At 41.9% G+C, this 26,659-nt stretch overlaps 1 protein-coding gene across 1 annotated transcript in view; it reads right to left on the reverse strand.

Annotated features, from left to right (window-relative positions):
• Positions 1–26,659, reverse strand: part of SCUBE1 (signal peptide, CUB domain and EGF like domain containing 1) — a 314,156-nt gene that overhangs the window by 71,005 nt on the left and 216,492 nt on the right. The window contains exon 9 of the mRNA XM_065410229.1: positions 12,861–12,983. Within this exon, the coding sequence (XP_065266301.1) occupies positions 12,861–12,983 (123 nt within the window). The remainder of the gene's footprint in view (positions 1–12,860; positions 12,984–26,659) is intronic.

Here is a 26,659-nt window from a genome sequence, read left to right on the forward strand (position 1 = left end):
AGTTGGCTTGCACAGATATTTTTATGTGTGACTGTTGGACACAATACGTTAGAAGCAACACAAAGGATTTTAAGCGATGAGAAGCTACTGGAAGGGTTTGACCTACTGTGATAGTAAGTGAAACAGAGGGAGGAAAAAAAAAAAAAGGAAATGAGAGACAGAGGGAAAAAGAAAGAAGCAGTTTCTGTAGAAAATAAGTCATAAAAATTGGAGACGGGGGGCTGTATCAACGCTTAAAGTGATTGTGGCCTTTTCAGTAAATTATCCTTGCACTTGGGCTTTCCTGTTTTCTGCTTGTCTGAGTTAACTCTCTCACACCCTTCCCAGCCACCGCCTCCATTAGCCGAGGCCTTTGTTACAGTCAGGCTCCTCTATTTATTAATCTATGGGACCCAGTAGGAGGCAATTGGCTCTGACTCCCATTACATTTATCCTCTGACCATTGTTTTGCTAGCACAGTCTAAAATGCAATTAGAGTCAAATGCTTTCCCAACGTTTTTAAGAAAACAAAGTACTTTCATCAAAAACATTGCCAAGATTTTATGAGCAAACGTATCCCTTTCCAAAATTAATAATTTTCCAAGGCGAAAGCAAGCTGAGTTATCTACTGCCATTATGGCAGTAAACTGTGCTACTACTTCAAGTGCTTGGGGAGAAGAAGCTATAGATCAAGAATGGAAGTGCATTAAAAGAAACTTAAGGCAGGTTTATTTGTTTCCCCACAAACATAAACATGGTATAGTAGCCTGCACTCTTCTCAAGCCACTATTTACACATCAATCCCGTAAGAGCAACTTAACAGCCTAATGATACAAACACAGAAAGGCCTTTACCCTCTGTGTATTGAGCAAGCAATATTCCCTGTGTCCCGGGATACACTTGCTTTATAGACAGATTTCTAAAAGGAGGAAAAGGCTTTCTTTACAAAGCAGCCTTCTAATTACTGGAGCAGATCCTACCAGCCTTACGTGGAAGTCAATGGGACTCCTTGCAGAGTAGGTTCTACTCAACTTGAATAAAGGAGGGGGAGGGGGGACAGAATCAGGCCTAATGTAATTTAAAGTAGCTGGAAGAGCAAATGCTACAACATAAGTAAATTTTCAACTGAAAACTAACAGGTAAAAATTCCCTTTGTCTACCATAGGCCAGATCCTGCATTCCTTGTTCACCCGAAGCTCCTGGCAGACTTAGGGTTGCCAACAGTACCTTATTACAAAGGATGTCTCTTATTTTTTCCTCTCTCTACAACAAGATCTGGAATTGATGAGTGCTGCAAAAAGCAGCAAGAAATACCCTGGGTGAATGTAGGTGAGTACTGCTTATTAATTATTATTATTATTAACAATAAATAAATACATAATAATAAATAATAATATCAGGAGGAGGAGTAAGGTGGGGATGCTCAGAAGACAGTCCCTTATTTTTGAAATACAATGTTGGCAGCCTTAGTGGCAGTACACAAGAAATACAGTATTGCGCCCCTCCTCTTATTCTTTGCAGGGAACTGACAACACTTATGTGCAAATCTGAGCTTCTTGAGTGAGCCAGGACACAGAATGACAGGCCACTTGCACGACCTATGAATGGATGGATATGCTGCTTTCTTGCTCAGTCTTGAAGGTGAACAAAAAAAGTTTGTTTGAAAAATACTTAATTTTTTTTTCGTGAGATCCTAAATTAGCAAGGGTCAAATCCTTCCCTCAAGCATACAAGCTGAGGATCAGACCATATGCAGAGGAGCGGGGGCTGAGAGATGAAGGAATCCTTCTGCCCCACAACACTGACTGGAGGTAAATAGATTTGTGAAGGGGTGGATCCACTGGTCCAGTGCCTGTCTACTCCCCCACCCCATGACCCACCATCAAGCCCCCCCAGTGCATCAGTCTCTTGGAAACTCCCAGGTCTGTGCTGTGGGGTACAAGGTTGTGTACCCCTTTGCATGGGCTGCCCAAATCCTCCCCCATCCCTTGCAGTGGAACCACACCAGTACCACTTTGACACATACACTGGGGATGCCGTGGGGGCAATATTTCCCCCCTCCAGGATCTATGTGTAGACTTTATGAACATTATGAATACGCTTAATCACTTTCTCCTCCATTTGCTTCCCTGCTAAGAGCCGAGTCCAGGGTTCTTTGGTTTCCATCTAATCTAATCCATCCAAGATTCATCACCATAATGTTTGAACATGTGGCAACAACTGATGACTTTGCTAAGAGATGAAACCTGCATTCCTTGCTTTAATAATTTGGGATCTTAAAGAGCTTTTATTTACATTCAAAACAAGCCACTCACCCTCAAAAGGTGTACTTATGGGGAAGCTGAAGTATTCTGAGCTCTTTGGAGCTGTCTTTTTACTGCAAGTCTGTACAATGCCTAGCACAAAGGGGGTCTGCTCATTGACTGGATTGCATTATACAGGTATAACAACATCATCATCACCATACTAAGGTGTACTAAATAACACACTCACTCGCCCGCTCTTTAAAACCTCAATGAATTACAGCTCCCAGCACCATTATTGTTTGTGGAAGAACGCTATCATCCTGCTCAAACCATTCTAAGGCTGACTCAGATCCTGCTAATTCATTAATACACAACACAACTCTAGTCCACAACACAACCATTTCCAGTGGTGCTGGAACACTTTTACAGCGGGGGTGCTGAAAGCCAGTGATCCCCAAACTTTTTATCTCACGCCCCACCCTTTACCCCGTCCGTGCCCCCACTCCCCCAGAGCTGGGGCCAGGAGTGGGCTAGGGCTCTGGGAGTGGGGGCCGCGGACGGGGTAAGGGGGCCGAGGCTGAGACCACAGCTGGGGGTGGGAGCAGAGTCTTGGGCGCAGGGCCAGCGGCAGCCGGGACCCCGGGTGCGGGGCCAGGAGTGGAGCCCCAGCCACCAGTGGGGGTGCTGCAGCACCCCCTGCACCCCTAGTTCCTGCGCCTATGACCATTTCTGCAAGGTACACACAGTATGTCCTAGCCTATCAATAGAAAAGTGCGCTGAAGTGCATTTCAGTCTCTATGTGCTAATGAAACATTTTGTTTGGCTTCCAGTGTTCATTATATAATAAGGGAAGCATCAGGGTATTTTAGGAAGCTATCTTCCTAGTGATGTACTCTCAATGTAGAAGTTGCCATATTGGATCAGACCTGTGGCCAGCTAGTCCAGTATCCTGTCTCTGACAGTGGCCAGCACCAGAAGCTACCATGAAAGATGCAAGTAGGCAGATGTGGGATGATCGTCCCCTGCAACATTAGGGTGATTTACAATCGTTAGAGACTTGCTAACACCCTAAAATGTGAGGTTTAATATCCCTTCTAAACTAGGGGTAACCACAAAAAAAATCCCCTTTCCCTTATTGTGGAGCAGGAGTGCACGTGCTGTAGAGAGAGGGCTTGAGGGACAGGGGAATCTATTTATTTGTTTTCACCTTGAAGCAGAACCACTTTCTCCCAAACCACAGCCAACTTGGGAGGTATCATCACTTGGCAAACAATTTATATTGAGCGCACTTACTGGAAATGTTTCCACTTGGTGCCTGGGTCATATATTGTTTGTGGGTCCAATCCTGCAACCCTTGATCTCAAGAGTAAGGACTAAGCATACGAGTTAGGCCCTGTATTGATGCTATAAACACACTGTTCAATCTGCAGGCGGCTCCACTGGGACATTAAAAAAAAAAAAATCTCACACTTGGAATAATCTGGTATGTGCCAAAAGCAAGACATTTAGAAGCGTTTTTATGAGGCTCAGGATAAAATCTCTCTCGGAAAGACAGCATCCAAATAAGGAGTGAGCTATAATTCGAGGCAGGCAAATCCCCTTAATCTTTCCTTTCATTAGGTGGCAGAATTTTGACAAGGGACTCCCAAGAGCCTCTCCAGCCCATTGCTGAGTCTGACTAGTGCATTTGGCACTTTCACAGCTGAGCCATCATAACTGTGTGCAGTCATTTCAGTGAAATATGCATATCATTAAACAAACCAGGCCTGGTGCAAATCAGCCTAACTCTGGTCACTATGTTTTACACCATTTGGGTGCACCGGCGGCTACATTAACGCACAGGCAAACTAGGCAAGTGCGTAGGGCCCAGATTCATGGGGTGGGCGTGGGGGAGGTGTCACGATGGAGGGCTGGCCAGTCCAAACCTGAGCGGTGCTGCGACCCTCTGCACCAGGTTGCAATGCCACTTGCTCAAATTTGGCACGTTTCTCCCGCCGTCATATCAGAGGGAGTCTGGCGCTAAACCTGAGTGGTGACGCAACCTTGCGTCTTAAGCAGGTTCTGTCCATGTACCTAGTTAAAAGTGATGGGGCCATGGCCCAGGTGGGCCCCTCCTCCTGCCCCCCAGCTCCAAGGCCTATGCAACAAAATCATTTTTTCTAGGCAGGACAGTGTGTCAGGGCAGTTTGTTATTCATATTAGAAGCTGGGGCCCAGAAGTTTATGTTTGCCTAGGGCTCAGTGATGGGTTAATCTGGCCCTGGATGTACCAGTCAGCACATTGTACAATCCACTCTATTCAAGCTGTAACACAAAATAATCACTGTGAGCTTCTTTTACTTTAATATCAGTATAACTCTGTTGATTTCAATGGACTTATGCCTGATTTAATTGAGAAGCAGACTCAAGCCAAGTATATTTTCTTCAACAGCTGAAGACCTGAAACGTGCAGCATTTCCTCATGAGAATAGCAAACAAACACGCAGGTGAGGGTAAAAGTCAGACAGAGGGCGTGTAGGTGTTCCAGCTGCTAAGCCCAGTTTCCTAAACCTCTGTGGAATCCACACCTACTGCGGTGTTCCCTTCCCTCTCAGGGGAACAGACTGAGCCTTGAAGGCATTCTTACACTCCTCTCCACAGGATGAAGTTCAAATCTGACCACTAGGATCATGGCTCAAACGGGGGTTTGTGTGGGCGCAGGTAAAAATCTATTTCAAATATTTAAAAAACAACAACAAATAGTATGATTTTCCTCTGGTACCCCCGTGTTGCCCTCCTGTCTGGCCTCAGGGGACTATGCCAGAGTAATGTTGCTTACCACATTTCCAGCTAAGAATGAAAGAGGAAAGCTGAGTAAAATTATTATTAGTTTACATTTGCTTCTGCTTGTTTTTAAGTTAGGAAAAAGTGTCAACATTTTTAACCAGAAACTGGTTCAAATGGTAACTTGGCAGAGATAATTTGCCTGCTCACCTTCTGATGGAATGGCTAACTTGCTTTTTCACTCTGCGAGTCATCTGGCCCTTGCCTACAGTCGAAAAATTTACCATGCTAAAAACTATTTTAACCTCCTAGAGCACTTTGTCTCCACACACAAATGTGCTCTAGACCATTCAAAATCTTGCATCTGAAAGCTCAGATCAGTGCTTAGGCACTGAAATGCCTATTTTATATAAAAAAAGGTGAATAGATGAACACAGTCTTATTGGGGATTTAGGTGTCCTATTAATGTGTCCTATCAATGTGCCATTAATCCATAATGCTTTTGGATCCCACACAATTATTGTGCTTGGAAAGGGTACTAGTTTTCTTTATCCTGGAATAAGAGGAAGGGTTGTGTTGGCAATTCTGCAATGGCATCCCTATGTGAAACATTTCTCTGCCAACATACTGAACCCAAACCCAGCACATATAGTTCTAATCATGTCAAACTCCCTGAAACTAAAACCACTGAGGTTAGAATTGAGCAATCAGGAAAGCTCAGCATCTGATTTAGCTGAATTATTTCAGGCTTGGGAGTGTGGCTCTATGGTGCAATGGGTTAACATAGAAAGTTTGAAGGCCTAGGTTCAAATCTTACTTAAGAACAAAAGTGAACATGGATTTGACTAGGCAGGAGGCGGGATGGGAAAATTAATTCTAGTCCTTAGTAGATGTCTGTCTAGTACAATATCGCACAACTGCCATTCTGCTCCAATGTAGCCCAGGACAGAAATAACAGAGGGTCAGGCCAGATTTGAGCTGCCCAGCAGGTCAGGATTGCAGTTTGCTCGCAGAGTTCCATAGGGAAACTTGTAAAGCATCTACCTGCAATATGCCTGGCCCTGGCCAGTGCTTTTAGTCTCTCCATTTCAGGGGTGTAAATTCTTTTTCATAAATCATGTTGAAGCCGGCACTAGCACTTCCAGGAGGACGCACTTGAGCATCTCAGAGACAGAAATTCAGGAACAAATTAGGTTTAGGAGGGATTAAACAAACCTCAATTATATATCAAAATATACTGATGGAGATGCCGGTGGTTTTAATTACTTTTCTTTTTTCTAAGGAAAGAAAGAAAGAAAATTAAAAACAAAAACCAAAACAAACCCCACCAGCCCTACTGAGACCTTGGAAGCCTTTGCTGGGCAGGTTTGAGGTGATAAAAAAAAACTGCAGAATGTGGCTTAGGACAGTTACATAGGAGAAAATGTCAGTGTAATATGAAGATACTGGGCCAAATTCTGCTGTTGGTTACCCTAGGGGTAAACTGGCATCATTGCAATTCTTCTGGGTAAATATCTGGTGTGACTGACAGCAGAATTTGGGACACTGTATTTTAATGACTAATTACAAAAGATGAACAAATCATTACATTCTTTTAAAAACTTGTAAAAAGTCATAAATCAAAAATAATTAACGATCAGTCGAGCAGGGAGTGCTGTTACCCTATGGGAATGAAGAGGTGGTCTTCTAGAAGCTCCTCCAGATCTTAATGCCCCCTGCAAATGCAAAGGGTCCAGAGAGGTGAAGAGAAGAGGTGTTCAGGTGCCAGAGAGGCCCTCTCCTTTTACAGAACTAGTCTGTATCAATTCATTTTTTTGATGATACGTCCCCAACTCAGACTTCATTATGGATAAAACTGTGCTAGTACAAGACCTTTGAACCACTTAAGTCCCACTTAAGCCCTGTTTTGAGGATGTAAGTGGAACTTGAGTGGTGCATAAGCCTTGTGCTGCTCCTCAACATAGGGGTGAATTTCATCCTATATGAGGATTCCGCTGTATTTTTCTGGTAAATATTTATCTGACTAAGGTATTACACATTGATCAATGGATTTCCCCACTAAAGGCTCCTTTCCTGAATGTAACTTATGCTCTCTCCCCTTCCACTGTCCCCTCAGAGTACTGGCAAATGTGCACATCGCCTTTCCTTGCAAAAGGCATTGCCTACAGCAGGAAAAGAAAATTGTTATTTATGATAGCATTTTGCACATTTTTCTGGGTGCTTAATGAAGCCTGAACTTCAGTGAAGCACAGAGAGTGCTTATTGTTGAATTTTTTTCAAGATCACTGCACAACAAACAGAAACTGAATAAGCAATTAAGTTAACTGGCTTTAAACTCATATTGTCCAAGGATTAAGTTAATTAAGGCCATACACGTAGGGACTCATTGTAGCTCCAAACAATCTGCTTGCTATTTTGTAGTTGTTGTGGTCTGAAAACGAATCCTGGTTGTTTTCTTGCTGTTAATGATGACACGTTACAAATACAGGATCTTCTAGTTATTATTTAATATTTCTGTTATGTCAAAGACCCTGATCAAGACTTGGACCTTGGTTAAGTGCCATACAAACATATGCTAAGGCATGTTCCCTGTACTGAAGAATTTCCAATCTCTTAAATTCAAGAGCATTGTTAAAATAACTAGTAATTTATACATATGTCTTCATTGTTTAAAAAAAAAAGAACAACTCTTGCTTTAAGTTTGATCACTTAAAATGGGGACTCTGTGAAAACAGCATCTCACTACAGGACTGTTTGTATCAGAACATGGGTTCTCAAGCCTGGTGGTTGCAGAAGGAGAGGAAGCAAAAATAAATAAATAAATCTGTTGTAACATGGGGCTGCAGTATGGAAAAGGCTGAGAAGCTCTGCCCTAGAAAAATCATCAGCGATATACAGTGTGTGTTAACAGCAGGTTCATTCCACAACCAGGGCTGAAAATGGGTTGGCCACAAACAAGTAAATGCAAACCATTTTCCACATCCATTACATGCTATATCATACGAGTTGCACCATTTGCTAATGTTGAACTCAGCTGACCTAGTGATCAGCAGGTTTCAAAACTGCTGATACCAATGAATTTTAATTTCATGATGTTAACCCACTGTAGGAGGAAATGCATGCAGTGTTGTTGTAGCCATGTTGGTCCCAGGATATTACAGAGACAAGATGGGTGAGGTAATATCTTTTATTGGACCAACTTCTTTTGGTGAGAGAGAGAAGCTTGAAGCTCTTCTTCAAGCTTCTCTCTCTCACCAAAAGAAGTTGGTCCAATAAAAGATATTACCTCACCCATTTTGTCTCTCTATAGTAGGAAAGGCAGTCTTATGGTTAAGGAATTAGGACTGAGACTCAGGCTACGTCTACATGCCCCCATCCCTGAGGTCAGACTATGGGGGTGTGAATTGCAGCATGCCCCAGTGTACTGTGCTGTAACTTGCCCATGTGGACATTGCTGGTGCAAACTAAAACCTCGGGTGTTCTGAGTATATTTTTGTGTGAGGCACTCAGATACAACGGTGATGGGAGCCATATAAACGGACAGAAGCAGGTTGGTTAAAGACGCACCACATTAACTTTCCCTAAAATCTTAAAGCTGGTTCAGGAGCCTGTAATGAAGAGACTACAAAGAAATGGGGCAAAGTGAGGGAACCTCAGAGTTTCACATTAAGTGCCCTTGATGGAAAAATGTAAATTATTGCGTGATGACAACAATGGAAATACACCTCTACCCCGATATAACGTGACCTGATATAACATGAATTCGGATATAACGCAGTAAAGCAGTGCTCCGGGGGGGGCGGGGCTGCGCACTCCGGTGGATCAAAGCAAGTTCGATATAACGCAGTAAAATGTTTTGGTTCCCGAGGACAGCGTTATATCAGGGTAGAGGTGTAGTAAGGAAAAGCAGCAGCAGCAACAGTTAATTTACATTTTACATCGGTTAGTCAAAAAAATACTTCTAGCAAGATCTGTATGTCTGCAGGTTTTTCCCCTTCAACCAAAGGCAGATGAAGGTTTCCTGGGGCCCTGTCCCAGAGCAAGTCGGAGGCCCCTCCCCACCCCTTCTGCTTGCAGCCCCGCCCCCATTCCACTCCTGCCTGTGGCCCCGCCCACAGCCCCACACCTCTCTGCCCCTTTTCTGGGGCCCGCCCCTGTTCCACCCAAGGTCCCCCCCACACTGCAGCCCGGCAACTCCTCTTGCTCCTTTCTGCCACCCCCGCCACACTGCGGCCCCAAGACTGGAGAAGCTCTGTCCCCATGCCACTGCCTCAGGGCCGCAGAGTGGAGTGAGAGCTCCACCAGTTCCAGGTTGGAACGGGGGTCCGGGTGCTGGGGCTTCCCCCACCACCACCCGTGCTTCTGTGGGGGACCAGGGTCGGGGCGCTGGGGCTTCTCCCGCACTGCTTGCCTGGCGCTTCTGCTGGAGAGGGGGGTCAGGGGCTGCTGGGGGGGCCTTCCCCATCCTGCAGCTTTGGGTGGGGTCGGGGGCCACTGGGCGGGGCGGGCAGGTTTGGGGGCTTCCCCTGCCCTGTCTGCCTGGCAGCTGGGGCTCTGGGTTTCCACCACCTGGTGGTGAATTTTTTCCAGGTTCCCCCCAATTGGCCGGGGATCCTGGGCATGGGCCCCATCGGCCCAATGGCTAATCCGCCACTGCTTCTACTGGTACTTTTCTGTAACTAAGAAACTAATACTCATGGACACAATCAGAGCCTGACTCTGTAGCATTTTGTCTAAGGATTGCAGGATCAGTACCTTAATCTGCAGATGAGCCTCTATAATAACTTTCCAAATTAAGGGGCCATCTAAACCAGATGCATTTAGAACAGGACTAAAACCAAAAAAGATACATTGATTCTGAGTAAAACAGAGCAACAAACACATTCCCTTCATTACTGATTCCCAAATCAACTCTTCAAATATACTAATTCATAACCAAAATGATTCTTTCCTTATAAAATGAGATCTTCAGATGGAAGGCAATATTGAATGCAAAATAAAAGTTACAACAACAATAATAATAACCATTAAGAATAGGAAAAATGAATTTAAAATTGTAAACATGAACGACAACATGCTCTTCCATAAACAGAAATTAAAGCTCTGTGATTCACACCGTGAAAGGTCTAAAACACCCAAAATAAGCTTCTATGAATGTCTCAACAACACTTTTAAGGTTAGCCTTTCCCAGCAATTACCAGAAAAACCAGAAAGATTTATAATGCAACAGTCACCAACCTCAGATCACTTTTTTCTCCAGTGCCTACCATTTAAAGCTATAACCATTTCCATTGACTAGATTTTCTCCACAGAGTACAAAACAAAATACAGGTGAGTCACACTTCAGTGATTCCTTGATCTCTATTAGCTTCCCTTCATTCATCATCAGCAGTCATACTGATTGCATGAGTTCACCAATTATCTCTTGAAGCACCAGACAGGAGCTAAATAATCACAAATCACCCTCTTCCTCGAAGCAAGCATCATACTGTATTGTTGTAATCTGTCTTTAGGGCCTAAATACCTCAGGCATCAAACAGGAAAAAACTTGCTTCTCCCCCATTTCATACTATGATGAACCAAAACTTCTGTGACTGGAGCAATTTCTCTGTCCCAGGAATCCTTTGGACTTGTAGTGATGTACCTGCTACAGCAATAGATTAGGAGCAAATTGACATGTCCAGTCAATGCATTGGCCAGAGGATACAAAGTGCCTCCCACCCCACCTCAGACAACTGGAAATGAAAAACGTTCACATTTTCAGGCCAGCACCCTGTCTGATTACATGACAGGGAGAAGAATGGTTCAGATATCACTTTAGGAAGGGTAGCCAAAACTCGTGTCTTTACACTTTTTAAATTGATTTTAAAATATATTAAGTTTTGGCAAATTACAAACAGGTCAGCTGTAATATCTAGTACTAATCAATTCTTCTTAGTAACAGTAGATATATTTTTATTTTGTCAAATTCTAATATCAATTATGCAAACTAAGAGGATAAAACTAATCCAAATCAATTTAATATTTTTTTATTAATTTAAATGTTTAACAGCACTTTAATCACATATATCAGACCAAAAGGGATGTGGATTGAAAAAGTTGTGAGCAAATAAAAGGAGGATTTTAAAATGGGGAAAAAAACATCACCCTCTTAAATATAGTTTTGTTAATGGCATCCTAAATATAAATGTGCACTATCAACGCCCTCTTTCAGAAACCCAGTCACATGGATAAACCAAACACAGGTGAACAAGTTCTGACTGTTGAAGTGATGCCTTCATTTTCCTGTCAGCACCCAAAATATCTCATCATTATTTGTAGGAACATTTAAAAGTCCATTGATAAATCTTTCAATCATGACCGTCAGCTTTATACAAATAAATCCAGTCCTTCTCTTCCTTTGTGCCAGAGCCTGCATAGCAGAAAAATGAGGCTTGATTTCTCTCTCAAGTTTTACACTGGTGTCATTACATTGGCTTCAGTGGAGTGACATTCTATTTAAACCAGAGTGAGAGAAGATCCAGACTCATGGGTTTCAAGTATTACTATGAATTACTGTTTTCTATCATGGCTGTTAAATCTATTACCTCCACACCTAATTGTGTGATGAAGAGAGTCTTCCTTTTAAAAAATCGTTGTCACTATTTTTAGTGGCTAATTCCACACCTGCCAAACTGTCCTTGTCTGACACAATCCTGCAGGGCTATTTCTGTCTGGTCACGTGGCACAAACTGTGCCAATCTGTGCTTTGCCCAGCACTAGTCAACTTTGCTGTGACTCCCCTGTGTCTAACCACACAGGGTGAGGTAGGCTTTCCAGACAGTGGCAGTACCAATGAGATGCAATGGAAAGTCTTTTGAAATTGCTTGTGTATCCTTAAAAACAGTTCTTCCTTCTTTTTGTTGATGAGTAATGGGGAAGTATTGGAAACCCCAAAATAATAATACTGTTTAGTACTATATATATCCCATTACACATTCCAAACGCTATGCAAACATTCACTTAGTAATAGAGATGGGCATCTCCTGCAAAACAATTTCCATGAATATTTCCTCACATTTTTATATTACCCTCCCTCTGGCCACATACATTCACCTTTTCTATTATCTCCAGCCACATACATTCACCTTTTCTATTATCTCCTGGGAACATGTTAGCAGTCGCATTTTATTTGCACGAATATTTGCAGAAATTGAATTGTAAAGGTGCATGCATGAGTTTGTTGGAAATGGGTATGTGCTCATTTAGTTGAGGAACAGAAACAATACCATGTGACTCATCTGACCAACGACAATACATGCAGCAAATAATCAATATAAAATATATGAAGTGGTTTTTTTAATTCTCACAGTATCCCTGTGAGGTATGTAAGTAAGTCTCTTTATCCTCATTTTACAGATAGGGGGATTAAGACAGAGGCCAGATTCTTATCTCAGTTCCAATACTATAAACCCATTGGCCTTCTCTGGATTTAACCCAGTGTAACTGAGATAAATACGAGTCCCAGAAAGGTTATAGGAGTTGCCCAATGGCACACAGCAAATTAGAGAAGAACTTGGATTAGAACTCAGGGCTCCCTAACCTGTGTTTATTCCACTATACCACACTGATGCTTATGCTTCAGCTAGACTTACTGCAATTGCATGCCATTCCTATTACTAGAGACATTAAAACCTAGACTGGACATAGCACTAGAAATGACACCGTAAAAAAACTCCTGTATCAGCCCCTAGAGAATAGTTACCTAATAGGTCTTCTCTGCCTTAAAATTCTATGACTTGTGATTACAATCTGCAATAGAAATGATTTAAAAACAAATAGATTCATTCAAATTAAAGATTCACTTTATAAAAACAGAGTAAAAGAATATTACCTTGGCAGGTTCGTTCATCTGTTAGTAGTTTATAGCCCTTCTGGCAGCTGCATTCAAAGCTACCAACAGTGTTTCGGCAGAAATGGTCACAGCCACCATTGTTTACCAAGCACTCATCAATGTCTGTAAGGGACGGATGGGAAAAGATTAGTTTACTTTCTAGAATAATGATAGGAATATGCAAGCTTGTCCAGTTCCCAACTAGACAGCTGTCTGATTAGAAATAATATGTATGCAGTGTTGTTGTAGCTGTGTCGGTCCCAGGATATTAGAGATACAAAGTGGGTGAGATAATATCTTTTATCAGACCAACTTCTGTTGGTGAGAGAGAGACAAGCTTTTGAGTTACACAGACCTGAAGACAGAGCTCTGTGCAAGCTCCAAATCTTGTCTCTCTCACCAGCAGAAGTTGGTCCAATAAAAGATATTACCTCACCTACCTTGTCTTTAGAAATAATATCACCAAAACATTCCCTCTTCCCACCCTTATTGGCAATGCTAACAGAGGTGAAGGATTGAATGGTCTTGGAGACTGAACTACTTCTGTCTCATAGAGGTGGTACCTTTAGATCAATCTGACTGAGGTACTTTGGTGGAAATAGGCAGGGATGCATATGCTTCTGCTGCCCAGACATACCTGCTCCTGTGGATACACAGAAGACTTCAGTCTCCATAGCTGTTGGTTTAGAACCTTTATTAGGAACTAAATTCACATGAAAAATTGAAAAAATGATTAAAAAATATGAGACACACAAGATGAGTGAAGTAATATCTTGTACTGGACAAACCTCCATTGTTGGAAGGGACAAATTTTCAGGTTTACACTGAGTTGGTCCAATAAAAGGTATTACCTCACCCACCTTGTCTCTCTAATATCCTGGGACCAACACGGCTACAACACCACTTAAGAAAATATGTGATTTTTGCCTCCAGTGTAAATACAGGGTCCACTGAATACCATTAGTCCCCGTGTCTACCTTTCCTAATTCTCTGTTAATGCAGGGCAGACTTTGAATTAGTGCATGATGTTGTTTGTTGCTTGCTTATGTATGCAATATTCGCATTAACTCCATTTGGGAGTCATGTGCATATATGAAGTGCAGGATCAAGTGTGTGTCACTTAAAATAATTACCGAAGTGTTGTGAAGGGCTCTGTCAGAACAGATCTGCTTCCTTTGTCAAGCTTTGTCTACTTCCCTGCCCCAACTTTTCTAAAAAAAGCTTTCTCCCTTCTCCATCCTGTTAAGCCTTTCATAACAGAACCATCATACTTCCCTGAACCTCCATTGCAATATTTGCCATTTTAGCTGTCTTCTCCCAGATTAAGGACTGTGGGTTCACAACTCATTAGAAAACAGCTAATTGTTAAAGGGAACAAAAGAGCTAACTATATGCCTTTCTTTGAGATTGTATACAACAGGCGAGGTAACATGTTACACACACACACACACACACACACACACACACACACACACACACACACACACACACACACACACACACACACACACACACCCAGCATATTCTTCTGTGAAGGAAACAAGACCTGACATGATCTTGGAGAGTGATTTTTCCAGTGATCCAGGAAGCCTCTTACCAGCAAAACTTGGAAACTTTCAGGAATATCAATTGGCCATTTAAAAAACAAATCCTGCTAAGAGCAAGTCTAGGTGTTAAAAGAATGATTGCATAGAAATGGAAATCTGCCAAAGATATGAATAGGGCTGTTGAGTGAGCTGGTGCAGTTAGAAAGAATTACTTTGATATATAGGAGAGAGAGGAAGATTTTGAGGTGATTTTTTTAAAGAAATGCTTGGTTAAATTATTATTAATACCTGTACTAAGCAAACAAGTAAATAAATCTTTAAAAAGACACGTAATTACTGTGAAAATGTAGGGTGGTACGTATAAGTAGTTATGCCTGTTACTGTGTAATATATACAGCAACAAAATATGACAGCAGAAGAATAACTGTGTTAGAACTTAAACCTGGATCATGTACAGTATATATAACTTTTAATCACTGAGAGCCAGATTCTCTCACTCTTTCTCTTAGGGTAGGTCTATACTTACCTCCGGGTCCGGCGGTAAGCAATCGATCTTCTGGGATCGATTTATCGCGTCTTGTCTAGACGCGATAAATCGATCCCGGAAGTGCTCGCCGTCGACGCCGGTACTCCAGCTCGGTGAGGGGAGTACGCGGCATCGACGGGGGAGCCTGCCTGCCGCGTCTGGACCCGCGGTAAGTTCGAACTAAGGTACTTCGACTTCAGCTACGTTATTAACGTAGCTGAAGTTGCGTACCTTAGTTCGAAGTGGGGGGTTAGTGTGGACCAGGCCTTAGTAGTACCTTTCTCCAGGTGTAGTCCCACTGGAGACAACAGAGTGAGGTACTATTCAATGTGAGTAAAGGAGGTAGATGCTTGCACTGCATTTGCAGTTAGAAGAGTTTTCTCATTTGATACTTATATGACAAGTACAAAGGAGGAAGACATTGTGATCCAGTGGGTTGATACTAAAAATTCTGGGCGTAAGGGTGAGCCTTACTGTGGGCTCGATTCTTAAACCCTATTATTAACGTGGAGTAGTACCTTACATTGCAAGTTGTCCTATTGATTTCAATGGGACTATTCATAGAATAAGATACTACTCAATGGGAGTAATGGCAGAATCAATCCTTATGTGATTTTTGGAAGGCTAGTTGAATTCTTTGTGCGTAGGCAAAACACCTATAAAACTGAGTTAACAGAAGAAACCTTACTTGCATGTTACATGCAAGCTGAGCTTTCCAGGTTGAATCAGTGTAAAAAACAATTGGAGTGAGTTCTTTGGCTATACATTTTCAAACTTGAGTGCCTGAAGTCAGGTGTCTAAAACAGTAGCTTTAGGCTTCCAAATCTGAAAATGTTGGCCTTTAGCAAAGAGAAACCCTGGACTGCACTTCAGAAGATCATGGCCCTAAAGACTGGAGACAGATCCCATTTGATGTCAAATTGTGGCTAAAACAGTCCCGTCTCAATAAAAACAACAACAATACATCACAAGTCCTTTTGACTTATTTCTTCTGCAAGTGTTTCCAGTCTTATTAATGATTCTTTCCAATCCCATTCCGCACAGTTGGGATTGCTTTACAGATCTCATGATGAAAGATCATCACTGTTCAAAACCAGGAGATCCCAACCATCAAGCTTTTCTAGAGTATATATAACTACAGATTATAAAAATCTCCAAGCGGAGTTAAAAATCTTAGCCAAAAAGGAATTCCAGATTTTACACCTCTACCCCGATATAACGCGACCTGATATAACACGAATTCGGATATAACACGGTAAAGCAGTGCTCCGGGGGGGGGGGGGCCTGTGCACTCCGGTGGATCAAAGCAAGTTCGCTATAACACGGTTTCACCTATAACGCGGTAAGATTTTTTGGCTCCCAAGGACAGCGTTATATCAAGGTAGAGGTGTATGTTAACTATAACATGTCATGTGCTGTACACATAGTAGTTACCCATCATGAAGAAGGTATCTCTTACTTATGGTAAACACACTGTGATATCTGAGCTGCTACATTGCCCTATATTCTGAGCATATGTACTCTGAACAGGAAATCACTGCTGAAATCACTGCTCAGACAACATGTGGGGTAACTGTGGAGAAGGACTGACTGATGACCACTGTATTTCACCATGTTCGATACCAAATTCTAGTAGCATTTAGCTTTCCTTTCAGGGTCTGTGAAGATGATATGGGATCTAAATAAAACTTTCCTGAATCAGAGGGTAAGATCTTAAGCTGGTGTAAATCAGTGGAGCTCCATTAAAAATACAGCTTTTCAAATTTATACCAGCAGAGAATCTGGATCAGGATTTGTCCAAAGAAGAGAAAGTCCAAAGAAGGAGAACCTCTCCCCAATCCCCCACATGACTTTGGTCCTTTTTAGTCCTTTTAGTTGAAATACTGTCTGTGGGGGTGAGTTTTCGTGCGGCCTTTCGAAACCAGGACCTTCAAAACACAATGGAGGTCAAAACTGTTAACTGCAAAAACATTCTAAAAAGGATAAATAGCGCCATGTCTCTGCTTTCACTGTATTTCTTTCCATGGGCATAACGAGATTGACAAGGCATGTAAAAATTATTTCACTCTATGGAGGGCAGAGCATTGCTGCATTTCACTTGAAAGTGAACAGTATCCAACCATATCATGTCTGACTGGTTCATATAAATTGCACCAAGCCTATATCCCCACTATTTTTCTTTCCACAGCTATAAATAACTCTTGTTATGAGGCATGTGAAAATAACAAATGGTCCTGCTTGTGTGAAAGGGTGAGGGCCCCATTTATCTTTAAACTGATTGGTGCCCAACCTCAGTATGTCCAAGTGGCTGATGTGAATTGCACCAAGTCTCCAAAAAAATGTCTATCCTTCGCGGAATCTTCTATATTCACATAAATCATGGAAGGAAAAATAATACCTGGTGGAAATTGATCACTGAATACCCGACATTTAGGAAAATTCCTGCACTCGTTACTCAAACATCCCAGTGAAGTTAATGGAGCTTTGCCTGAATGAGGACTATCAACTGCATTTGATTTCAGCGCGTATCATTTTCAGGTGGTAACAGAGATTACATTCAAGAGGTTTCAGTTCTCTCTCTTTTTCTCTTTCCACAGCTTTCTGTTCTGCAGTATCCCAAGGAATGTGAAAATGCAGAAATGGTGCACTCTTCCAAGGGGGTGGGTCTTAAAGTGCCTTGAAAACTGAAGTGTTTGGAGATTGCTTTGCTCAGACAACCTGCCATTCATTTCAAATATGCAGGCTAAGGTGTGTGATGGGTTTACAATGTATTAATAATGAAACCCCGAAGGCTCTTTTTTTATTGCAGTAAGTCAGCATCATTAAGAGATCCTTTACTCATCCACGTGATTGACACACCACAAACGCTGAATTATAAACATTGAGGAATATGTAGCAAGGTAGAAATGGAAAATACACTATATATAAAAACCACTAGGGCATTAGAATTTACTAATCAAAGGAATATCAGGTCATATTTATTATTTTGTGGAAGGAGGGGCATAGGCAACAGCTTCTGCACTCAAGCTTCTAAATAAGTCCCATTACCTCCCGAATTGTCCCATTTTTCTCTCTCAATAATTTTTATAAAATTAAGATAAAATAAAATTTTAAAATGTGGTTAATACAAAGGTAGAAAAATCATCTTGAATGATATAATTATACTTTAGGAGAAATAAATTTAACTATTAGATTTAGATATGGGCATAGATCAAAACTCCTGCATCCAAACAACCCAAACCATTGGAAGATTTTGGACCCAGAATCAAATTTTACAAGCGGCCCCCTATTTCTGTCTTGGGGAACAAACCAAAACCCTGTTTCTTTGGAACACCCCTGAAGTGGGGAAAAGTAAAGATTCAGACTTTGCAGCTCAGGCCCATCTCAAACTACATTTTTAAGTTGCGGCTCAAATCCTGCCATTCTTCTGCTACTGCAGAGCCTACACCCTTTTGGACTCCCCTGCCAAAATCAGTTATGAAGGTTCAAGGGTCTGTATATGTGATCCAAATGCAGGATCAGGGTCTTAATCTTTTGCGAATGGCCCACTATTTTGGTGAATGAATCCAAGTACATTTTTTTAAATGCTGCTTTTTTGTAAACATTTTGTAAAGCTTCATCTATTCTTTATAATCCTTACAAACTAATTGTAGATGAATGGAGTAGGGAGAGTAAATACGATTCTGAAATGTAGAATTGCTTTATGCATAGGATTGTCCTCAATTGTCTTAGGAACTTAAACTGGGAGTCGGGTGGAGGGGACAGTTTTAAAAAAAGGAACAGAAAACACAAATGTCTTGTGATAAGTTGCATGGCTTCAAATTGACCAGAGGGAACTGCCAGTCATTTGCTGTTTTTCTTTTCATGTTTTTGTGAAGATGAATGGAGATGACTGGTGCTGTGTGACTAAGATCTGCTCAGCATAATTCATGTAGGTTTGCAAATGTTTGGAAGGACCTGGTTTGGATCAGATTTGTGTGAGTGTGTGTGTGTGTGTGTGTGTGTGTGTGTGTGTGTTTACACAGCCAAAATTTTGCCTTGCTATATGCAGGAGAATAAATTAAAAAGTACAGGTTTTTTGGATATCATATAATTTAAAACTTTACATAAGCTGGTTAAAAGGCACTGAAAGGGCAATCAATGTGCAATCACCACTTCTCTCTTAGACAGATACCTGACAACAATTTACAAAGCAAGCTTGTATGCTGGAAGTGAGGCTCTTCATTTCAATGGCTGGACAAATATTTGAACTGCATGTGTCTGTCTAACCCTTTACAGTTTTAAAATGCTATCACACCCAGAAAACAATATACTCCAAGACCAAGCTCAAATGGTTACAAAAACTTCACACCCCGTGTTACATTGATTAATGACAGATTATCAGGACTAACAAAGCCAATATTAGAATATCCATGACGGGACAGGGGAGGCAGAGGGATAGGAGGGGGAGTGACAGGAGGTACTGATACTCAGTCGGAGGGGGAGGGAACCAACCAGCTTCAGGCTGGAAAGGAGGGTCGCAGGGGTTCCTACTGGATTCCGGGTCCATTCCAGCCCCTCATAAGACTCATAGACTTTAAGGTCAGAAGGAACCATCATGATCATCTAGTCTGACCTCTTGCACATTGCAGGCCACAGAACCTCGCCCACTCCTGAAATAGACCCCTAACCTTTGGCTGAGTTACTGAAGTCCTCAAATCACGGTTTAAAGACTTCAAGTTACAGAGAATTCACCATTTACACTAGCTCCCTGCTCCTAGGTCCCGCAGCATCTGCTCCAGCCCCTCTGGGTCCTGCTCTTGCCTCTCCTCCTCCCTGGGCCCTGCGACATCCACTATCTCACCTCTCTCTCACCCCTTCAGCCCCCTGGTATGCATGAGTTTATATGGAGGTGGAGTCCCCATAATATTTCCATTGCAGAGGTGTTACCTCACACTTTCGCTGCCCCTGTCCTGGATAATTACATCTAATTTGTCCAGGGAGTGGACTATCTAGCTAATTTTTCCTAACAGTATCTCTTTTTCCCCATGTCACTGTCGTACCATCTCTCTGTGTCAGGCCACGTCTACGCTATGGTGGCATAGCTCCGATGCCATAGTTATATGCTGCTGTAATCCCATAGTGTAGATGCAGACTACAGCAATGGGAGGGGTTTTTCTATCACTGTAGGGACTCCCCCTCCCTGAGTGATGGTAGCTAGGTCAACAGAAGCATTCTTTCATCAACCTAGCTGCAGCTGTCCCACAGCTATGGCAGTTAGGGATGTGGAGTTTTTCACACCCCTCAGTGCTGTACCTATGTCAACCTAAGTTTTAAGTATTGACCAGACCTTGCTCTTCTGCCTTTAAAAGTTGCCAATCATTTGAAAATCTTGTTACTACAATTGCCCTTGCTGATATAGATATTAGTCTTCCATACTTCCCAACATTCGAAGAGGCTAAAACGGGACAGTCCTGCGCTCGTGGGGGGATGAGAGGCTCGTGTGTGTGTGTGTGGGACGGTGTTGGGTGCTATCCCTGGTGGTAGTGGGAGGTCCTGGAGGGATAAGGTGGGATGGAGGGAAGACCATGGGAGGGGAGTTCCAGAGTGACCCTAGCCACACTCACCCTGGAGTGGCAGCTCATGTGGCACCTGTCCCACAGGGCTGGCTGGGCTTGGCTCCCCACTCCAGGTGTCCGCCTGGCCCCAGTGCATGGAATTGCAGTGCTGCTCAGGTTTGGCCTGGCTCCCCTGACAGGAAGGAAGGGTTTGTGGGTTAAAAAGGAACAATCCTGTGAAACATGGGACTGTTCAGAGCTCTGGTCTGCTGATGCGTTCTCTACTGAGTTGCTCCCACTGAGTTATGATAATACTTAGCTCTTGTATAGCATTTTTCATCAGTAGGCCTCCAAGTGCTTTAGAAAGGAGGCCAATAGCATTATCCCATTTTACAGATTGGGAAACTGAGGCACAGAGAACTGATGTGACTTGCTCAAGGTCACCCAGCAGACTAGGGAATAGAACCCAGGGCTCCAAACCCATGCACTATCCACTAGGCTACACTGCTTAGGCAGAACTTCTGTCGCTGGGGCAGAAGGCACAGCTGTGCACTGCACACTTATGTAGAATATACACCAATAAATAAACATGCATACAAAATATGACCAGAGTGGCCAATATTCACGGTATTAAAACTATATGGCAAATAATAGAACTATGTTTAATATATGTATCATCTGACAATATATCTGAAATATATTTAACACGTAGGAAGTAATGTAAACATATCAACAGCACTGTTCATATTCCATGGGCTATTTTAAATATCAGAAAAATTGGCTAGTTCTGTAATATTTCAAATAGTGTATGTCCAGTACATTTTATTAGCTCTATAGGGCCAATTTCTGTCCTCAGCCCCAGTGTCGCAACCCCATTGGCTTCGATGGAGTTGCAATGGAATCTAAGTCTGAATTTAGGCTATGCTATTCCTGAAAAACGTCAGGACGGTTGTGGTCTAGTGGATTGTATGGAGTCCGGAGTTATAGTCCCAGTTTTGCTACTGACTTCTACTAAGAATTTGGGTAAGTCACTCAACATCTCGCTACCTGAATTACCCCATATGTAAAATGGAATAATAATACTTGCCTCTTTAAGCTCAAGAGAGAAACAGTGGTATATAAGCAAAAAATATTGTATTTTTCCATATGGGTTTCATATGAATTTTACTGATATAATAACCAATGTTTTCCTCTTTCCCACCTCAGTCTTTATGCAATCTCATTACAAGGAACAATCCTTTAGCAAAACGGATTCCCCCCCCTTATTTATCAAAGAATATTACTTTTGAGTCCTACTCATTTTAAAGTTGATATTGCACAGTTTAATTTGGATGCAATTTTCTTCACTTCCTATCCCAAAGTACTAGTTGTTTAGGGCAATTGCATGCTGTTCAGCAGCTGCTGTGTTTTACCTTGAGGTGGCTGCATTTTGGAGGTGGGTTAAGATCTATACGATCATATTCTGCCTTCAGATACATGCATGCAGGTTCCATTGCTGCACATGTGAATGTAAATTCAGAATATAGCTCATGGCCTATAAATTGCTTTACATCTCTCAGGAGGAAATACTACCTGAATGCTTATATAGTGCCTCCCACATCTGATGATAACAAAGGTCAGCATGCTACAAATTTCAATGCATTAAAACTTCATAACATTCCTGTGAGTTGGGTAAGTATTGTTATGGTAATTTTTTACAGATGGGAAAACCAAGATGGGAAGGAGATGATGAGTGACTTGCCTAGCATCACACATGAAGTAAGAAACAGCCAGAAAAAGAAATAATCAAGCACATAACCCATCTTCCTTGATTCCCTTCCTTTAACCACATCACCAGCTTTTCCCTCCCAAGGAGCTAATTAAGTATAATATATGATAATCATTAGCCACCAAGTAGCAACTTAAAAAGTTTTCCATTTAATTAGTTTTGTGGGTTTGGTTGTTCAGTAAGGCATTTCCTTAATTACCAAAATTAAAACTAGATCGGTCAGACAAGGATGGACCGAATAAAAGTTAAATCCCTCTCTCCTTGAAAACATGGTGCCCACAAAGCACAGAGCTTTGTGCAAATGTTCTCAGAGCATGGAAAGGTTGAGGCAGGTTTCAACAAATTTCTCTCATGTCACTTTCTTCCTTTTCTTCTGGAAATCTTTGCAATTTCCAGAAGAAACCTGTCTTCAAATACAGATGGTAATCTGTCACACATGGATTTAAGTGTCAGCTTTTTACCTTCAGGACATATCCACTCTGACATTATCCACCAATCAATCAATAAAAAAGCCTGCCAGGCTGCCAAGAGATCAATCACCTTGTAAAACAAACATTATGTCCTATTATTTTCTTATTACAGTTAATTCGATTTATAGAGCACAAAAAGCATCGGAAGTGGAAAACTTAAGAGACATTGTCAACATAGTTTAGGCCCTGAATTCTAATTTTTTGAAGGGAGGGATTTACTAAGCCTAATATGAAAAGACAGGATTTTCATTATAAAATTTCATTGAAAAGAGTTAATTTTTTTAATAACTTGAAAACATGTCAGTGCAGTGTTGTCAACTCAAACAGCAGCACTGTTTTTGAGACCGGACAACCACAAAGTGAAATGGACTGGAAAGAGAATGAAATTAACCTAGAGAGGTTTACAGTGGTGTTAGGATGGGTACATTAAGGACTGGGAGGTGCTCTGATGGAATAGTAAGTAGACAGGCAGACTTGTATGGCAATATTAAAAACATGGGGCTAATATTGCTAAGCTTACTATTTACTTTTCTGAGGTACTCCTGTGGCCCCCAATACCACATTATCTCAGTACCCCAGTCTTTAATGTATTTGCATTTCACAGATGGGGAACTGAAGCAGAGAGAAACTAAGTGACTTGTCTGAGGTCACACAGGCAGTCTGTAGCAGAGGAGGGAATTGAACCTGGTTCTAAATTAGTGTCCTAACCATTGGTCCATCCTTTCTCTCATCTCTAGTAAGTGGGATTGCTCATGGTTTGTACGAAGCACCATGCATGCTTATTGGATCAGACCCTCAGTTTTTACTAAGGGCAAACTTGAGCAAAACTCTGACTCAAGTCCATGAGAGTTTTGCCTGGGTCAGAGCTTAGTGAAAACAAATGGCAGATTTTGCAATTTGCTGCCCCTGCATGGGTCCCAGTGAAATTAATGGACCTCTGTCCAGGCACACCACAGAGCCTGCATGCAGTGAATTGCAGAACTGAGGTCTGAGTAAGCACCTCAGGGTTTAGCCCATTATTGTTTACCTTGACAGAGTCCCTTTAATTTGGGCTATTTTCACTTTTTCTTGAACTGCGATCTGCTGAAGAAGGGTGTATATTTATTTTGCACAAATGTAGTTACAAAGCTCTGTCTGGAAATGGTGCTATGATTTCTGTTTGGTTTCGTTACATAAGTTTAAAACTAAAACTGAAGGTTTTCTGAAAAATAAAAAAGACTTTGCACCACACTGCAGTTCTAAGGCCAACATCTGCACTGACCTGCCCCCCCCCCCCCAGCAATCCCACTGAAATCATGCTGGCTGCAACATCCCCTTTACTATGATCATACCCACAATTGGGGCTGCAGTTTGTTTCCTGGCTACTCCTAGTGAAGAGGAACAGTACAAAGCAGAAAACAACTCTATACCAGTTCAAATCACTCAGAGATGATAATGAATCACAGTAAATCAATCAATCAATAAATAAATGGACCAAGAAACAATTTGCCCCAAAGCCCTTTCATAGCTCTTAATTTAACCTTCCAGGTCCCAATCCTGTTTCTACTGAAGCCAGTTACTTCAGTGGGAGCAGGATCCAGCCACATATAAAAAGTAGCTGTTTTTATGGCAATAAAATAGAAGAATAAAAAAGTTACTTTTCAGTCTTGAATATCATTGACTATGAATAGCTTGCTGCCTTAACCAAACCCCAAACTGCAGAATGTGTGGCATATCTTTACATAATATATTGTGGTTGTTGACCCTCAGGGCATTTTATATTGTTGGAGGAATGTGAAGTCTTTTTAACAACTAAAAGGCAAAATATGACCCTCTCAAGCAATAATTTAAAGGATCTAGTATTTTCAAATGAGACGAACGCAAAGACAAATAACAACCGCAAGCTTCCTTGGAAGAGGAATATTGCCAGTTCATGACAACCGAAAATGTAATACAAATACTTACTGTGTGATATGACTGAATAGTTGAAAGTTACAAGTTAGATGACATCTGACCTGAATGTTCCATTGTTTATTGGAAGGTAATTTGGCACACTACATTTGTCTTTTATAGAAGACTCTGTACCAGACAAATGGATGGAACATCTTCAATTAAAAAATAAAGGTCTGACTATCAAAAACCAAGGGAAGGGGCAATAGAATCCACACAAGTGTTCAGAAACTAGATCAGTTGACAGGGTCAGTGTTAAGCTTTTGGGGTCCCCAGTGAGTTTATGCTCCCAGGTAGTTCATTAGAGATTTTGCCAATGTCAGCACTGTCAATAAACTACTTCTCAACTCCGCCCGTCCTTGCCCCTCCCATCCACTCTGCTCTCAAGTTCTGCACTTTGCCTACCTTTTCAGCTAACCAACATTTCCCTTTGTTTTCTGAATCCTGCCAGTTTATCACGTCATCTCTGCTTGTCGAGCTTCCCACTTATGACAAACATCCACTTCACCAGCAGCTGAAAACAGTATCACCCACAATTTCATCTCCCTCTTAGAAAGTTTGGGCCAAATTCTGCTCTTGGTTACCCCAATGCAACACCACTGTCAGCAGAATTTGGCCCAGTCTGTTCCTGTCCAAATGCATGTCCAAATCCCTTGATCTGATAATTAGGATATCCCCCTGCAATTTAGCCACTTAGTTGCCTGCTCAGATTCAAGGATTATTCCCTATAAATTTAATCTCCACCTCAGTAACCCGACACCTTGTTCATATTTCTCCTTTTGCTAATATTAACTTGAACATTTTTTATGCTCTGACTTCTGTGGACTACTTTTTATCCCACCCTCTCTTCCACTTTCTACTACCGTATAACTCCATCCTTCCCACATCTCACATCCAACTTGCCCATTTAGAAACATTCTCCGTTTTTCTGTCCCTCTAGAACCCTCACTACAATGGATGAACTTGTGCTCTCAGAGCAAAAGACAAAATGGTGGTGCACCAAAATCTTGTCTATCATACAGTCTGTAAATGCTATGTAGCCATCTGTAATGCTTCCCTTCTATCTGCAAAAACAGGTATTGATTATTTTGTAATCTACAAAAGCACTGGTAATCAGTGTTCATTCTTTCAACTCTATCAGATTCTTTCAACCGATTCCTTTTCTGTTCTTCCCATCACCCAGTGCAGAGAGTTTGCCACATTGGTCTATGCCAAAAATGCATCCACGTATGATGGCATCATGGCAGTCAACAACATTGCATTTACTACCATTGACTCTCCTCAAATCCCCAAATTTCCAACATCTTTGTCTCACCATATCTGACCTTACTAACATTATCTGCTCCTCAAAGAAAATCAAACAAACCTCCTTGCGCCCTTACCATCTCACCTCACCATGTCTCAAACTCTTTTGTCAGTCTGCCTCTATCAGACTATACAGTGTGGTCATCACACCACTCCCCAAGAAACCCACCTTTGACCCCCATCAGCAACTACCACCCCACATTCAATTTCCCTTTCTCCTCAAAATACTAGAGAAAAATATTCTCTTCTTCTCTCCCAACCACAGCATCCTTGATTCGTTCTGATTGGTCTTCCAACCTCACAGGTGTCTTCAGGGTGGTTAGTGACTCCCAGGTGATCTTAGCTCCTCTCATAACCTTATCCACAACCTCCATGCAGCATTTGACACTACTGACCCCACCAGTCTCCTCAGTTGTCCTGCAGATGTCACTAGCTCTCTCCTCACTTGGTTATAGTCCTAATTGCTTTTTGCCTCTAGAGGTCACTACGCCTTGGATGGTAAGGCCCAGACTGTCAAACATAGAAGCCTAAAGTTAGATTTCTAATCCATATTTAACTCCTAGGTAAGTGACCTGATTTTCTAGATCTACTTTTGAAAATTTTGGCCTCAACCAGTTGGCCCCCAACACTTTGCTCTGGTCTCAGCTCTGTACATGTCTCTAGATACCTCTTCCCACTTGGGCAACTAACAACTTGAACTTAACTACCACTTTTATG

The sequence above is a fragment of the Emys orbicularis genome, chromosome 1 (assembly GCF_028017835.1).
Source record: "Emys orbicularis isolate rEmyOrb1 chromosome 1, rEmyOrb1.hap1, whole genome shotgun sequence".
NCBI lineage: Eukaryota > Metazoa > Chordata > Testudines > Emydidae > Emys > Emys orbicularis.